General features: G+C 48.5%; 1 protein-coding gene across 2 annotated transcripts; it reads right to left on the bottom strand.

Moving 5' to 3' along the window:
- Positions 1-1,872: 1,872 nt before the first annotated feature.
- Positions 1,873-9,856, bottom strand: LOC125540249 (auxin response factor 12). Of its 2 annotated transcripts, none has more exons than XM_048703831.1 (16): positions 9,701-9,856; positions 9,444-9,598; positions 9,186-9,295; positions 8,968-9,066; positions 8,817-8,873; positions 8,567-8,722; positions 8,381-8,465; positions 7,555-7,645; positions 7,306-7,470; positions 7,101-7,223; positions 6,853-6,928; positions 6,372-6,519; positions 4,410-5,443; positions 4,148-4,338; positions 3,374-3,495; positions 1,873-2,292 (listed from the first exon to the last, which is right to left on the bottom strand). In XM_048703831.1, exons 2-15 carry the CDS (start codon positions 9,505-9,507, stop codon positions 3,399-3,401), a joined length of 2,496 nt encoding a protein of 831 aa, XP_048559788.1. In that variant the 5' UTR covers positions 9,508-9,598; positions 9,701-9,856; the 3' UTR covers positions 1,873-2,292; positions 3,374-3,398. The 2 variants fall into 2 exon arrangements, with proteins under 2 accessions (XP_048559788.1, XP_048559789.1); XM_048703832.1 differs by lacking the exon at positions 1,873-2,292 and adding an exon at positions 2,301-2,755.
- Positions 9,857-17,835: the final 7,979 nt, after the last annotated feature.

Raw genomic sequence — 17,835 nt, 5'->3', positions numbered from 1 at the left:
CTTCTTATAAGAACTACACATGCATTGCACATGTACGCTAACTATGGATCAAAGTGTGAGATGTGAATCTATACTACTTATAAAAAAGCAAACTTAATTTTCTCTAAACGCACCCCACAAATGGACACGAACTCATTATCACCACGGGATTAGACTCGCTAAACTTAATCTAACAGTTAAACTTAATTTAGGAGTAATAATTTATTCTTTGTGTGCACTTAGTAATTTAGGTTGACTCACCATACTCCACCTCCACCTTAGAGGATAGTAACAAACTCCACGCCCCACGCGGGCAACCCCTGCAATCACGCACGACAGCAAAAAAGTAAAAGAAACTGCCTGTCATCACCGAAACAACCTAGAGAAAGATGATTCTTCTTTCTCGACCGCCAAGGCGATGGATTTCTCCGACGGGGCCAGCGGGGATGGGGCATAGTGAAGCTATCGGAGATGTATTGGAGCGCACGGAGGCTGCTGCTCTCGGCCCACGTCGAGCGGCTCGCCTCGGTGCCGCTCGTCGGCCCGGCGGACCCGGCGGCAGCTGACGGGTGTGGAGGGAGGTGGGGTAGTTCCAGTGCAGTGCGTGCTGATGGACCAGCTCTAGCTCTCAATCCCTGCCAAGGGCCAGCGTGACCTCTGGAAGAGGTGAGGATGCCCTTCGATGAGCCTGGGCAAAGCCTTTGAATCAGGACATGCAATTTGATCCAGTGATTAGCAATCTAACCATGGTGTTTACATATTATTTAATGGAGAATGGTTGGATCTAGCTCCGCCCCTGTTTCCTTCGCAGATTGATTTGGTGTTTGCGCCGGTATTGACCCCGTCGTCATGGTTGTTTGTGATTGTCGCAGGTTTGGTCCAGGCATGGTTGGTGATTCCCAGGGTTGCTGGTTTTGATCTGTGCTGTCCAATGATTCTGTTATTACAGTTGAAGGCGCCTGTGATTGGGGTGCAGGCCAGACCTGAGGCCTGTGATTGGGGTACAGTTGAAGATGATATGCCGGCTCAGTCTCTCGTAGGTGCTCATCGGGGTAGGGTGTGCGTGTATGCGTTTATAGGGATGAGTATATATGTGTGTATATGAGCGCTTCTGTCTGTACCGATATAAAAAACGAAAGGGGGGGGGGGGGGGTGGTGTTCAGATTTCCGAAGTTCCAATCGCTCACGCCGGCAGCTTTAACAAACACGAGCCACAAAACCGAAACCGCAACAAGTTTGGTTGGCCGGCACCGACACAGCTGATCCCTTTCAGATTTTCCGATCCTTCTCCGCGCCACCTCCCTGTCCGCCGTCCCCAGGCTGCTACATTTGCCTTGACCGCACTCGCCCCAGCCGCAACCGCGGCCGGTCGTCGGCTCGTCGCCGGCGCCAAGGCCAAAGCAGCGCTGTTCACGGTTACGGTATTTCCCCGACTTGGCCTGTTACGCTCATCCATCCTTCCACGCCCCCTGTCCCAGTCGTTCATTCCAAGCAGGCTCTAGGCATCGGTATGTCTGGTTCATGCCCTACCAATTTTTGGCAACCATTCACTAGGATTCATTGATCCTTTTGTTGGCCATATATAAAAGTTTGGCAAATTTTTTGAAAGGAACGTGAGAAGAGTTGCCATAAGCAACTAAAATTTTGGTAACCAAGTGAAGCCAAAGCATCATGAGCTGCCAAGAATTTGGTAGGGTAAATTAGGGCACAAACCAAACATAGCCACATTCTTCAGCAATTCCAACCGTGCATCAGCATCCCTACCAGTCGTGCAATCCGGCGTAGCAATTCAGCAGAAAAGCTTCAGATGAAAAGCTCCAACTGAATCAGAGCCTTGAGATGAAAACCCGCGAAATCTAGGATGCAGCAGCAGCAAATAAATAACGACAGGAATTCATCAAAACGACTCGAAATAATCCTCCTGCATTCAAATTATTGCAGTTCTTCAAGGAAAGCGTGCCTGGGAGTCTCGAATACATAGATAGAATACGACCGACAGAGTACCAACTAAGCATAGTCTTGAAAGATTTGATGCGGCGCGCAAACAGACTGGCTGCCGCACCGCGCGAGGTACAAACCATCTAGGGTAAAAGTTAAACCGATACAGATTCCCAAGAGGAACCTACAGAAATATCAGTTCATGCCGTCGGTGGCCTGCACCGGACGGAGATAGGTAACGGACGGGGAGCTCTCGAGACGTGCACGGAGCACACGCAAGAGACAGGTACGAAGATGAGACGATCGGAGGTTCCGGGGATGTTGTGCCGCCGTGAGCAAGGGTGCTACCATGTGCTGTCGAATCCTCGCTGGACCCTGCAAATGTAGCCCAAGTCAAGATGTTAGTGGACAGAGATGAACATCCAAAATAGTACTCCAGTCGATCCAAAATAAGCATCGTGGTTTTAGTTTTGAACTAAAACCACAACGATCGGAGGGTGTACCTGATAAGACAAGAATTCAGCAAGTTCTGATAGCAGGCAATGAGTTGCTGTGCTGACTGGATAAAAAATGTAGAAGCAACCGACGTCTAAAAACAGTAGCAAAATGCATGACAAGATTGTGCCAGCCAAGCTACTCAATTTTACTTGGGGGTCTGAATTTTCTAAAGATGTACTCCCTCGGTCCGGAAATACTTGTCCTCGAAATGGTTGTATCTAGACTTATTTTAGTTATAGATACATCCATTTTATCCATTTGTAGGACAAGTATTTCCGGACGGAGGGAGTACTACGCACAGAGATGCCAACAAAATCTGAATTTTCTCCATGAAAGTCCACTGCTCAGAACAAACAAAGATATCGATTACAGTTCACTTTTTGATGCATGTGCATTATGCCATTATTTAACTCTGAAAGCATCAATTGTATGAGAAGATTTAGGTCTACCGTAGCCAGACATAATTCCTGGATATTTGTGTTTTATTGTCTGTCCAGCTACCAAAACGACTGTCTTGACAAATCTCAAAGTCCAACAAAAATCTAAATACTACACTTCACGGTGGCTTTATTTGTTTTCAAAGTTTTCTTTTCAGGGGATCAAGTCTGAGAGCAAACACCTATTCTTACCCTAAAAAATAATGGGGAAACCTACTTCACCCATGAATCTCTATTAATATCAATTCTGTTATAGGTTAGAGATCATGAGCCCCCCTCCCCCCACCCCCACCCCCCATTTAATTCTTATTTCTTTCTGTAATGGGGAAATTTAATTCTTTCTATAGCTACACAAAAGGGGTTCCAGACCAGAATGCTCTATAAGCCAATTCTTTCATGCCATTACAAATATAAATACCATAGATACATTAACATAATGATCTGAATTTCTTAACAGAGCTCATGATGAAATCCAATAATTACTATGTACAGTAAGTAAACAAAGGAGCAATATTAATTACCAGAAACAGCACAATGATCTTGCACTTAGGAAAGGTAACGTGGATCATTTCCTTGCTTGCCCAACTTGTGCACATCCTCTGGTGAAAGTATCTTGATGTACCATACACTATTCACAAATGACCTGCACAATTGACATGGAGATGATGTGGTTCAGAATAAAGCACAAATGGAATTGTACACACTCTGCAGTCTTAAAATAACTTGTGTCCTCAGACCATGTCAATTAGGCACTGGGTACTCTGCATACTCATTATTGCTAGTAGATGCAGAAGGCATAAACATTTAACCTAGAATGTAACTTAAAATAACATCTGTCCTCAGACAATATCAATTAGGAATTGTACACACTCCGCAGTCTTAAAATAATATGTGTCCTCAGACCATGTCAATTAGGCACCGGGTACTATGCATATTCATTATTGCTAGTAGATGCAGAAGGCATACACATTTAATCTAGAACGTGTCTTGATAAGCTATGAACTGCAGGTATCAGAAAACCAAGTTTAGCAACACGAAGCCATCACAATTAAGTATATAGAGAAACATACTACTTTGTGGCAACTAAATGCCATCTCCTATACTATGTGATCCAAAAATTTAGCACACATAAGAGAAACATAAAACTATGTGATGTAAAAAATTATCACCTAAGAGAAAGTGAAAAACACAAAAATGTATCATACATTGTAGCAACCTGAATTTATAACGTGGATATAAGTAACACTTCAGAAAACTCATAAAGGAAATCAACATTCTAAGAAATGGTTTCTTACTCCCAAGGGTCGTCTCCAAGGAGAAGCACATCATTCTCCCTGTCGACGAATACAAGCTGCCAGCCTGATCTATCGGGGTCATCCAACTGACCCCTGATGCCGTACATCTGACCCAGTTCTTCACGAAGTTCAGCATAATTGGAGAACCGGGTGATGTCCAAGGACCTCCCCACTGATCCTGACTTATAAACCTGCAAAATATAACGATTCCATAAGAAAGGATTTATACTTGATGTAAAAAGATACAACATACTACAACTACCTTCACGAATGTTCTGCTTGTTGGGTCATTCTCTCCTGTATTCTGAAAAATACCAGAAGAGTCGTCCAAACAACCATACATGGGACTTTGCAGATATGTTGACCCAGAAGGAATCGTAGACATGTTATTATCCGCAACATTTGAAGTCATGTTAGGCACCATGTTGTACAGTAGGGAGGAAGAATCAACTTGAGGACTAAAAAGGGACTGATGTTGCACATCAGAACCAATTTTGCTCTCAAGAGAACCGTCTTTACTTGTGGGTGAGTTAAGCAAACCCGAGCCCCCAAAAGACAGTGATTGTGAACCCATAAACTTTTGCTTCCAAGCCTGCTGTTGCTGTTGCTGTTGTTGCTGCTGCTGCTGATCGCTAGCTACTGGCTGATTGAATCTAGACAAGTTCACAGCTTTCGAATTCCCCTGAAGGAAGTTCGATTCCAGCATGTTGTCGCTGCTGCTAGAAGTGGTGAAGCTTGACGAATTAGCATTAGGATCAGAGAAGCCAAATTTTTCACGCAGATGGCTTGGTAGCGACGTTGGACTTGGGAGAGACGCACTAGTAGGAACATGATATGTTTGATCTGATTGAATCTTCTGCTTCTGATCAATGTGGGCCTGCTGCGCCTGCTGCACCTGGTGCACCTGCTGCAGTTGCTGGAGCTGTTGAAGTTGGTGCTGGATAGCACTTGAGTTCAGCATTGTCTGAATATTCTGACTATCAGCACTAACAGTTTGCTGTTGGCTTGCTTGCTGCAAGATCTGTTGCTGCAACAGCGGGTTGAGGTTACAGTGTTCTTGAGGTGACTGCATAGGCTGCTGAAGGTTTAGGAATTGTTGTTTCATGTAACCACCAGACTGGGAGGCGGCGGCAGCAGCAGCAACTACTGCTTGGTACTGATCATGGTCGGTACTCATCAAAGAAGGATGGAGCCTCTGTTGTCCCCAGGAGCCAATACCAGGTGACTGAAAGTTCATAGACTGATAACCTCCATCTCCAGCAACTCCTCTCAGCCACATCAAAGCATTGCTGTCATCTTAAGTGAAATACAATAATTAATAAAGGAATATGTGAATAAGAAAGGCTAGAAAGAAAAACAGAAGTAAGCCGATTAATGTAATTTCCAATGACAAGAACATAGAGGGCAGCCCAGTGCACGTAGCTCCCGCTTGCGCAGGGTCCGGGGAAGGGAACATGCAAAAGAAAATCTAAAATGTGTAGCAATCTACTCCCTCCTTTCCTAAATATAAGTCTTTTTAGAGATTCCAATGCGGACTACATACGGAGCAAAATGGGTGAATCTAAATTCTAAAATATGTCTATACACATCAGTATGTCATTCATTTTGGAATCTCTAAAAAGACTTATATTTAGAAACGGAGGGAGTATGTAGCACGCATGGAGACTCTGGTGAATATCATTCATCACCTTGGCGCTTAAAGGGCTGACTTTGCTTAGAATAAATCCAGATCTCACGTACACTAATCTTACTTGCACTACTAATAATAAAGGATAGCGGAATACACACTTCAGTTTCTGCATATATCAAGATGGATAAACAAATTATTAGATCACCTCACTAATAACATTCGTTCCCAGTGGATAAATCAACATGCTTCCAAGTTCCAACTTCAAATCTCATGCTTTGACACCAGGTGGGGTTCACACAAAAGATGGCATACACTACAGGCTCATAAGGCTCCAGTCTTACAGATACACAGTTCCAGTTACTCCACTACTTAGCATCGAACCAAAGGTTAATAATGAAGGTAATCTTGATCCCATGTTATCATTGACTTATGTTATTCTTGTTATAATGTAGCAAGTGTAGTGATTTGAATGCCATCTACATGTACAAAAAGAGCTCTAGATTCTAGGTGCCCCGCACATAGCAAACACACAATGATGTAGCTCCAAAATCAGATATGCCAGACTCAATATAGAGAACAATGACTAAATAGTACCTTGAAGGCCTGCTACACCAGAATACCAGGGATGTTTAACCCTCAGCGGAAACAAAGACGGATACATAGGAAAGGTTGTCAATGGTTCAATCTCCCATAAAGAAACTCTAGGCGGCCTTTCCCCAGCAGTTGATTCATCCCAACCAACCTACATTTACAGCATCAAAGATACTTTTTAGTGAATCCTCGTACTTCCAAGCAGTTTGAAGAAGCACAAAACACAATGATTAAATATAACTAATTTTGTTCTGATCAAACAATAGCATCTGAAGATATAACACGGATGCAAAATTTCTGTTATGAAAGAGAATGGTATACTGTATTAAAGAGAGAATAAATGAAATACTATCGAAGGCACAAAAAAAAAGAAAAAAAAACTGCAAATACAAAATGCAGCTGGCAACGAAATAAAGCAGATAAGTGGGAACCAACCAGGCAGCGCTCCAGAACAAAATCATTAAGTGGAAAAGAGAACTCTTACCTTAACTGATCTCCAGTAGGAACTAGCCCAACGCACTGGATCGGCATCACTCACTTCTGTTATCGTCCCCATATACCTGTATTTCATTTAATATCTCGTCAGTTTCCTTCAGCAAAAAAGAGAGAGGTAACTTTAGTCATTGCCATTACATACTGCAAACATTTCATGGTACCAAACAACCAAGAGAGCAACAAGGATAAAGAGCACAATCTAGAAGCAAGATTGAGTTTGTGATTTTGCTACTTCACCTGCGAACACTAGATTCCTCGGTCTCAAAGAGCATCCTGAACCGCATGCCGACTGATATCCGGGTGTGAAAAACAGCCTTGATGTACTTTGAGAGTGGTATGACAAATTCTGATGGACATGCCCTACAAACATTCTTCTTTGTAAGACTTGGCCACAAAAAGGAAATGTAGCATCACCACATGTTAATGAAACAATCCAAATTACCTCGGATTGTAGAAAATTGTGAAGCGGCTGTTTGTAGAAGCAGCATGAGCCGCAGCTGCAAGGAGCCCTATGTGCATGCTGTCACTCGAAAGAACAGAGGAAGGCATCACAGTCTGTGTCCGGTTGGCACGCCTGATTCCTAGCCAAAGCTGGTTTTTCTCGTTCCTAAATCATAAAACAAACAGTAAGTTCTACTTGTTTACCAAGTCCAATTTTTCCCACAAGCACAAGAATAAAGAGTAAACAAACCATATGAAGAGCACTGAGTCTCCAGCAACTAGTCTTTTGGCGCTAACGAACACACTCCAGCCAGTAGTTAGCAAGTGTCGTTTGGGCTGGCCTGTGAAAAATAAGCATATTATTAATATAAAAGGGTAATAATATGCGATGTTAACAAATAGTACTATAAAACAGCTTTTCAGTGTTGTTCAATTAATATGTGTGTGATGGCAACCTTTGTTAGTCATGTTGATACAAAATGAAGTGCATTTTAGTTAAAATATAGAGTATATTCTGCACTGAAGAATCCACACAAAAAAAATACTCGTGGGAAATACGAGCCCAAGACATAAGGGGTAAAAAAACACATAGTACATTTGTACAGGTTAGAAGGAGTGAACACCAGTTCAGAGACTAGAGTGCTCCATATGCAATTTGGTTAGTGCCTGACTCCCATAAGTACTTCAGAAAACATCTGACGAAATATCCTTGTCAATTGTTACTTATATTCAATCCAGTACTGCACTCAGGTTCCAGTGTAGTACGATCCGAGTAATTACTCCCAAGAATTTCTTCTTTTGCAAGCCCATTAAAGAGAACTTCATGTACTGACTGCTTCCCCCCATAAAAGAGATGCCCAAATCACATTGTGCACGAACAGCTGATATTTTCTGTTGGCACAGGCACTCTTGGAAATGTTTAAAAGGACATGATTTGATCAATGATGAGTGATAAGAAAGTCAAACTGTACCATGGCAGTTCAAAGCCAAACTAAACTAATTAAGAAACTTCATTTAAGACCAGCAGACTTCACGTTGAGCTAAGAATATATGCCCTGGAGATTTTTAGAACTTGCCTCGGAAGATGTGTCTGAACTTCCACTCGACGTCATGAATATCCCGCGCAATTAGCTCCTGAGCAGGAGGCTGCTGCGTGAAATCCTACAAACCACACTATACCACCTGTTATTGGCAACAGCAGACCCAAAAGCCACGGTGCAAAAGGAAAGGAACGCTGGCCAGAGCTAACACACTCATCACACCAGAGGGGGGAAGACGCGCTCGGCGGCACGGCGGGGCACGGAGAAGCCGCCGTGCGTGCTGGTGTCGCTGGCCGTCAGCGTCTTGCAGAAGTAGTTGGTCGGCTGCTTGCTCATGATCCCCATCTCCGCCGGCAGGTAGGCGTCGTTTTGCTCTTGCTGCAGCAACACAGATGAGAAAACATCAAGCTCCATCGGCATCACATCTTTTCAACTACTACAATCATGAAATACACATCAGCGGCTGGCTTACTGGGTTCAGCGGCTGCAGCGTCATCTGCGCGTACACTTCATCGGTCTCCACATCAGCCTGCACAGATTGTCACCAAACTCAGCACCAGCAGCATCAAAATAGACAGTAGGATCGCCGCATCTGAGAAATCGCAGGCAGGAAAAGGACGTGCATGCATTGTGACATCGTGCAGCTGGCAGATGAGCTGCGGCGGCAGGTTTGGGTAGTTGGGGATGTGCCCCTCCACCTCCTTGTTCGTCGACGCCGCCACCTTCACCATGAAGCACACACGCGCATTAGGAAACAAGACGCAGGCAATACATCAACCAGCTTGCACGCATGGAGGTTAGGAACGAAACAGCCGAGGGAAAGAGAGACGTGGGAGCTGACCTGCTCGCTGTGGCCCTGCGGGAAGTAGACGACGCGCGTGCCGAGGGTGGGGAGGCAGACGAGCGGGCCGGCGCAGGCGTGCCACAGCTCCGAGTTGAGGTTCTTCTTCTCTGCGCCCGCACGCACGCACAGCAAGCTTAATAAACAAACCAAGGGAAGAAGAAAGGCCAGGCACGCACGCACGCACGCACGCGTGGAGCAAGCAGCAAGCAGGCAATAAACAACCGAGCGAACACAAAGACCTAGCCACCCACTGACCTTCCTCCGGCGGCGCGGCGGGCGGCGGCTGGCCGCCGAGGCTGGCCCCCGACGAGGAGCTCATCTCCCCCGCACCCGCAACACCAGGACCAAAAAACCAAGCACCCCTCTCACAAATCCGCCCGGCGGAACCCCATCCTCAAATCCGCCGCATTCTGCAACCAAAGCCGCCGCGTCAGACGCCCGCCACCTCGAAACACACGGATAAAAAGGGAGGGGGCAGCATCAAATATGGGACGGATACGCGCGGCGCCTACCTCATCTCATCCGAGCTCGGAGATCGCCATGGTGGCCGGCCAGGAGGAGGGTGGGGGAGGAGAGAGAGGGGGGGGGAGGGGGGGAATGATTAGGTCCGGGGCATTTAAGCGGGACGAGACTCGACTGGGAGCGAGGCGCAAGTGCGAGTGCGAGTGGGAGTGCGCGTGTGCACAGTGCAGAGGAGAGAGAGAAGAGAAGAGAGTAGTTTTGAGTAAAGCGAGGCGAGAGGAGAGAGGAAAGTCGGAAAGCGGGTTTTCGAAAAAGCCGTATTTTATGGGCTCATGTAAGCCGCTGTCGGGCGCCCGTAACCCCGCCCGTAATGCCTGCTCAGGATAGACGAGACCATGCCACCGCCCACTCTCTCACTCACTGCCACTACTCGCATGGTTTCTCTGCGCCGTGGGCCAGGCCGCCTGTGAAACCCGCAGTCACACACGGGTCACGCGCAGCCCACAGCCCACCGCTGCTGCTCGGACGCGTTTGGCCTGTTTGGTTCAGCTTTTATCGACGGATTTCACTGCCGCGCAGCAGAATCTGAACCAAAGAGCGAACTCAGCAGAATCCGATTTCAGAAATCCGTTGCCAAAATCTAAACCAAAAGCGGAAGCAGCCCAGGACATGTTTTCTAAAATCTAATTCCGCTGCGGGCCAAAATCTGAAAAAGCTGTATCAGCTGGTTTGCCAAATGACCTACATTTTTTTCACATCAAATTTTCCACAGTTGTTTTCTCACAGCATGTTTTTCACAGCTGTTTTTAAAAATCCACAGCCGAACCAAACAGGACTGCGTGCCGTTTTTCAAAAATCTTCTTCTCTCGTTCGGTTTTCGCCGGAATAGATTCCGTCCGTCGATCGAGATGAGCAGCGAGCGATTCTCCTCCCCGTGTACGTGACGCCTGGTGCACGCACGTATGCCATGCACTGTTCTAAGGTGGTGGTGGTGGGGGGACGGGCGGGGCATCCATCCATCCATCCGCCCGTCCATCATGCGATGCCTTTCTCCCAGCACTGTGCATGCGTACTCTCCTCTCTCTGCCAGTATAGTTTTGCCAACACGACTCGTCGTCGCCGCGATAAAGCGCCCCATCCCCTGTCGAGCTGCCTGCCGCGCGACTAAGGCCAACTCCACCGCACGACCCTAAAATTCATCCCATTTTTTTCGGATTTTGTCCGCATGGTGTAGAAATAAGGAGAGAAAACGCCGGACAGAGGCCGGACAAACTCGCTTCACGCAGCGTTGCTACCCCATTTTTACCCCATTTCACCAGCTGTCCATCCTCGTCATTTCTTCAAACACGTAGAAGGCAAAGCGAACTCGTTGCCGAGGCCGCCTCGTCCGCCCAAGCTCGCCGCCGCGCCCCGCGCTCGCGCCAGGCCGCCCGTGCCGCCGCGCCTCTCGCCCCCGCCGCGCCCGCGCATGCCGCACGTCGCCGCGCGCCCGTGCCATGGCTGCCCGCGGCCGCGCCCCTCGCCCCCGCCGCGCCCGCGCACGCCGCCCGTCGCCGCGCCCGCGCGCCAGCGCCAAGGCTGCCCGCGGCCGCGCCCGCGCGCCAGCGCCAAGGCTGCCCGCGGCCGCGCCCGCGCCATGGCTGCCCGACGGGCTTGGCAGAGCCATGGGTGTGAACTGGAGGGGGGCCGGTGCTGCTGCTGTTGTACTGGAGAAAAAGAGAGACTGACAGGTGGGGTCGAGGGCGGACACAGACGGACGACGAGGACGCGAAGACGTCCGCTTTCTGTCCGCTTTGGCCCCAAACCGAGAGCAACTTTGGTCTAGAAATGAGGCAAAAGCGGACACGGACCGGACGAAACGACAATATGCTCCCATGCGTTAGGTCGTTCGGTTTGTCCGTTTTACTCCAAATGGACACAAACGGACGATTTGGGGTAAAAATGGGTCACGCGATGGAGTTGGCCTAACACGATAAGCCGGCGGAATTTCGACGTTTTTTTGTCCGGCAAAGGGTGGAATTCTTGCATGATGGCGGCATCCTCGGCGGCCAAGACCACAAAAAACCGATGATGGATGGATGGCATCTTCCGAACATACTACTACTGTATATTGCTTTAATCTCGGAGGTCACGAGTACCTCGTAGAGTGCTAAGCCCGGCAGGCGGCCGGCCGGCCGTTAATTACGTGACGGCACGGCGCATTAAAGAAAAAGAAAAGAAAAAAAAGAGAGGATGGGTACGGGGTACGGAGGCGATCATGACACGTCCACTCATCAGTGCACTGCCACTGCCGCTGCGCGCGACATGCCGCTCGTACCGTGACGTGACCACCCAAGAGAAATAATAAAAATGAAATGTACTTAGTAATAATAAACAAATAGTATCTCGTCCGTGCCGGCACGAGCGCGCTTCTGTCGAGTCGACTGGGAGAGAGAGAGAAAGAGAGGAAAAGAAAATAAAAGGTGACGCGACTCGGAGGAAAGAGAGTGACATGGCAAACCCGGTCGATCGGACCCGTACGTACGTACGTGCTCTCGACGCGACGTGCCAGTGGCGGAGGCGCAGGTATATTCCCCGCGTCTTTCACCTTTTTACTGCGACCAAGCACGCTGCGGAAAACTACCGCCGCTGCCTACTACTGCTAGGCCGTGGAAGGTACTAGTACGGGCAGGAGGATCGACCGTACTCCACCGTGGAAAATACCCTCAAAAGTTTACGGCGTAATCTACTACCGTGCACTCAAGTTGGACGGCAGAAGCTTAGCCTCCCTACCTACTAGCTACGATTATTATTGGGTCTACGGTTCACAACAGTGGGCTGAGCTCGCGAGTGAGATTGCTTTATGCGGATTCGACCGTTGCTTTGGCTGCAACTTCCGGCATCTGCCAACAGTGCCGCTACCACCTATGATAACCCTGTGCCGTAACTTTCAACTTTGTAAAGGAAATACTCATATATACCTTAAAAAGCGCGGCATGACAGGTGGGGCTTGCGCACACAAGCTCTCTCTTTTTTTCTTCTGTGGGTTGCGAAAACGCAGGCTTGCGCTGGGGGTGAATGATAAAGCAGATCCTGGCTTATCAGGGCCTTAATTCTGGTGGTCGCCAATGGGAGACAGGGGAGGGGTCATGATGAGTCCAGAAAACGAGAGGTGGCCGTGCCATCCGTACCGCTGCCACGGCTTTTGACCGGCCCTAGCTCGTTAATGATGCTATCAATGCGGCGGCCAGTTTATTTAACGACTGCATCTCGCGCGAGCGCGTACACTTGCCGGCCTGTCTGAGTGTCTGTACACACGCTCGCTCCGTAGTAGTCAATGGTGGTGTACATGGCGGGAATACTTTCAGTTTTTTTATGTTATTTAAGGCAGCTCTTGTACTTGGCCTATCGTCCTGTGCAAGGACTTGTCCGGGTGTTTTCAAAAAGAAGCGCCCGCCCGTCCTGGAAAGTGCGAGGGCACAGTGTGACAGTGAGAATCGTCCGCTAGTAGTAAGTTACCGCTACCGCTTAGCACCTCAGGTGCACCCAGAAACGGCCAGGTCGAGCTGAGCAGCCCGTACGCTCTCCATCGCCTTGTTTATTTATTTACTCTAAATTATTATCCACTACTGTACTACTGTGCTCTATACTTTGTGACAAAAAGAATCTGAAAAAGGGTTAACTTTCGCGCGCAAGTGAGAGTTCATCTGTTATTTTATTGGACAGGTATATATCATGGTAGCCACATGACTTGAGCTGCACCACTACTGATCACCATCACAAGCACGCTAGCTTAGCCAGCAGGTGGTGGTAGTACTAGCGTGTCTTGGCCGTGTCCCCTGTATGCTCGGCGTCCACGGTTGCTGTCGCGTAGACCGGGCAGCCACGGCCGGGTTACGTCGGCTTGGAAATGCTCTCGGTCTAGCAACGCGTAGACAGCGCGTACAGATACTCCACCAGTGGTCCATGGCCCCATCGACGTCGAGATAGATCACCTCACCTCACGCTGATGGGAAATTACCTCCCGGCTGCCTCTAGAGCGCCCAATAAGTAGTTGTTGTTTCCTTGTGTGAAAGCTGGCTCTGGATCGAGCCGTCGATCGATGTGGCTTACAGTGGAATAAAACAGCTCATGTTTTCACTGGCCTGCCTGCCTGCATGCACGCATGCACGAGCACTCACGGCGCACCGGCCGTACGCCGACGAGGACGGCATCGCTGATGTACGGCTCCGGCAAGTGGCTGTTGCAAGTTGCGCACGGTCGAACGATCCGTCCGTCGAGTGGTTTCGTTTCGTACGTTGGGGTGGAGGGACACGCGGTCCACCAGGTGAGAGGCCATGGACGGCGTCCACCCAGGCAGGCATGAGTCGGATCGATGGATCGCGATCGCCGATCGGGCCGCGACGGGCGCCACCACCGCTGCGGGGGAACAGCGCCGGCTTTGGCTTTTCCACGGCCCCGGCCCCGCGCGCTGCCCCAAAGCCTGCCGGGCTCGCCTCAGCCGCTCGACTGGATCAGTTTCCCCTGCCCATGTCCGTCGCCCTGCCCCTGCCCTGCCGACGACCGCCGTGCGCCCGGCCCCGCCCACGCCCCCGCCTCAGCCCTCCGGCCCCGCCACCCGCGCCATCGATACAAGGCAGCAGTAGTAAAATAATAGGGACCGGACTACCGGGAGCCCGCGCCGGCCGGCGAGCGTGGCGACGGTCGTACGCGTGCGTGCGCCCGGCCGTGCATGTGTCTCCCCGCTCCGCTCCACTCGCCAATGAATCTCCAGCGTACATACATGGTAGCACTACGTGCGCGTGATCGCTGTGCGCGTCAAGTTTTCTGCACGCGCGCGCGTGGCCGCTGGCCGGCGGAGGACAACAGTCCCCGCCGGGTCAGGTCAACAAAGGGGCGGGGCGCTGTAGTGGCGGCCAGGGCCGTGTCACTTGCTCCTGTACCGGCCGGCCGGCCTGCCCCTGCCGTGCGCGCGCGCACGCGCGTGGGGGTGGCACCACTGCCACTGCTGCCGTGGTCCGGCCGGCGCCGGGCGGGGACCTGCACCTGCGTGGTGGCTAGCTGCGAGATCCATCCGTCCATCTCCGCCAGTTCTCCCCACCCTGTAGTCAGCCAGGCATGCCCGCCCGGGCCGGCTCACTCGCGCGTGCACGTGCGACGTGCATACGCACAGCCTTAAGCAAGAAGACGAACTGTTCACGCCATGGATGCGTCGTGAGCTACTGAGCTCTCACTGTCTACTGTCACTATACTGGTGTACGTGCTACGGTATCATCGCTGTTGGTGAGTGGCACTGCAGTGGCATTGATTCCTGGTCTTCTTCTGTGTATTCCTCCTGCTTCTGTTCTACTGGTAACATGTTAAGCCTCGGCGTGTGCATCAATCAAGACGATTGGACGATCGGCGTACGGTTGATGCATTTGGGCACATGGGGAGTACGAGCAAACAGTGGTTGATGAATCGTCCCTTCGTGCCAGGCCATTCCAAACGAAGCATGTGTCTACATAAGTGGTGAACAGAGGCCCATGCCTGTGCACAGGGAGCCTCCATACAGCTCTTGACGCCTCCACAGTCCATCAGACTCGCGACTTCGTACTTCTCTTGTTGGATCTCATCGTGAGTTCGTGATCCCGCTGAAAGCGTCGCATGGGGTAAGTTTAACCCATGTACGAAAACCCATGTGTAACTTGACACTTCTTATTCAGACAGAATAGAGCAATTATGCATTTCTTTCTTGAAAAAATCGACCGTTTCTTGAATTGTATGTACACCCTCCGATCCAAATTATTGACACAACTTTAGTACAACTTTGTAGAGTACGTGAAATCTCTTGCATGGACAACGTCAATTTTCTCTGTAGTATTTCTTTGTGTTGTATCTCTTGCATGGACTTTCACGGAGACCTGTGCGTTCCTTCCTCTAATTGGCCCCCTTGATTTTTACCAGTGGGCCCGCCTCACTTAATTATAAATCTCAGCCAATCAAATGCAAACCACCCTGTAAAATCCCGTGTGTGTAGCATTACTCCCATGATGACTCATTCAGATCCATTCAGATCATAACATGCTACAAAGTGGTGTCATGTGAACGTTGACTACATGACACTTCACCATATTTGAGCCTAAGGGAATGCATTTTGGAGTAGCAATTAGATGATGGGTTGCGAGAGTGACAGAAGTTTAAACCCCAGTTTATGCGCTATTCCGTAAGGGACTGATTGAATCCAAAAGTTTAATGCTATGGTTGAAATTTATTTTTAATACTTTTCTCGTAGTTGCGGATGCTTGCGGGATGGTTAATCATACGTAGGAGGTTTGTTCAAGTAAAAACACCACCTAAGCACCGGTCCACCCACATATCAAATTATCAAAGTACCGAATACGAATTAAGCCAACATGATGAAAGTGACTAGATGAAATTCTCGTGTACCAAGAACGCTTTGCTTATCATAAAAGATCGTTTTGGCTTGTCCTTTGCCTCAAAAGGATTGTGCTACCTTTCTGCACTTTTGTTACTACTATCGTTACTTGCTCGTTACAAATTATCTTGCTATCAAACTATTCTGCTACTTACAATTTCAACACTTGCAGACATTACCTTGCTGAAAACCACTTGTCATTTCCTTCTGCTCCTCGTTGGGTTCGACACTCTTACTTATCGACAAGAGCTACAATTGATCCCCTATACTTGTGGGTCATCAAGGATAAAAACATTTCATAATGGTCCTCCACAAGTACTGATATTCAATCATAATTTTTTTTCCAAACGAAAGGGGTACCCCCCCCCCCCGCCCCAACTTTTATTAAAGCCAAGGAAAAACCACAACATCGGACAATTAACAGCGCTCAACGACAATCGAAGTGTGGCTGCCACAGAGAGAAACATCTAGGGTTCTTAGGCTACCCTATTACAACAGTTTTAAGCATAAGGTAGTTCCAGGGGGATACAGGGCTCGAGGATACATATGGGATATCACAACAGATCAAAGATAAGGGTAGGCATCCAACATATGTAAACCCCCCGTGCGCCCAGGTGCTCATTGACTCTAGGCGATCCTAAGCAACTCCCCTCTTCGGAGGTCCAAGAGCCTTAAACACCGGAGAAGAAGCGCACCCTGAGCCTATGAACATAGGATTTTCCACCGCCTGATCATTGCTCCCAACAGATCCAAAGCACAGCGTATACTTCGCCATCTTCACCCTGGAAAACAAAGTCAATTCGCAAACGCCACAAGCTCCACAAGGTAGCAGAAGTAGTGATGTTCATAGCTTCACAATGTTTTCTCCTCTTCTAAAAGGAAGGAAGCGAGACAAAAGAGTAAGGTGCAGAAATGTTAAAGCATTCAGCCACAAACTCCCACATTTGCCTAGCTACAATACAGCCAAAGAAAAGATGTTCTATCATCTCCGGTTCATCACAAAAGACACAAGTCTTGTCTTCTACATGTCTGTGTTTAGCTAAATTATCTGTGGTCAAGCTCTTGTTATAGTATATCAACCACATGAATATGTGAATGTTGGGGGGAACTTTAATTTTCCATATAACATCTTTAATCTCAAGGGGGATCCCCCTAAAGTTGATCAGTTTGTAAAAAGACTTGACTGAATATTGGCTGGAAGATTATAACATCCAAATAGGCTGGTCTGGGATATCAGACAAAACAACCTGACTAATTGTATTGCTGAGATCAACCCATCTAGCCATAACCCCCTCATCAACACATCTCCTAAAGGTAAGTTGGAGTTCACCTCCAACCCAGACATGTGCACGAGTAGCCTCTTGCTGTTGATAGATGTCAAACAGGTTCCAAATGCAATTTTTAAAGAACAATCCCCAATCCAAATGTCATGCCAGAAGGCAATACTCTTGCCATTCTGAGGGATCCAGCTGTAGAAGTTTTTTGCCGCTGCAAGGGCCCAAGATATGCTTTTCAGGAAGGGAGAACCCAAAGCAGTCCTAGTATTAAAGAATTTGGGGTTATTAGTATTATATTTGAAAGCCAATATCTTCTTCCAATCACTCTTTCTACCATCATAAAATCTTTTTCCCCAAGAGGCCAAAAGGGCCATGTTAAAATCCCTAAGGTTGGGAACCCCCAAACCACCAAATTCTTTCTTTCTAGAGATCAACCCCCAATTAGCAAGATGGTACTTATGGTTTTCCCCCATATTACCCCAGAAGAAGTTGGGCATTTGAGTAATCATAT

This window comes from Triticum urartu, chromosome 2 (assembly GCF_003073215.2).
Source record: "Triticum urartu cultivar G1812 chromosome 2, Tu2.1, whole genome shotgun sequence".
NCBI lineage: Eukaryota > Viridiplantae > Streptophyta > Magnoliopsida > Poales > Poaceae > Triticum > Triticum urartu.
Note: the sequence above shows the minus strand (reverse complement) of the source record. Positions and strands in the feature narration are given on the sequence as shown.

Bases quoted from the DNA above. Each gene is read 5' to 3' on its own strand.
- LOC125540249 (XM_048703831.1), bottom strand. From the start codon at position 9,507: ATGAGCTCCTCGTCGGGGGCCAGCCTCGGCGGCCAGCCGCCGCCCGCC. The intron at 8,723-8,816 runs GTAAGCCAGCCG...GTGTTGCTGCAG, and splicing joins CGCTGCAGCCGCTGAACCCA to CAAGAGCAAAACGACGCCTA. The intron at 8,466-8,566 runs GTGTGATGAGTG...TGTGGTTTGTAG, and splicing joins AGCGCGTCTTCCCCCCTCTG to GATTTCACGCAGCAGCCTCC.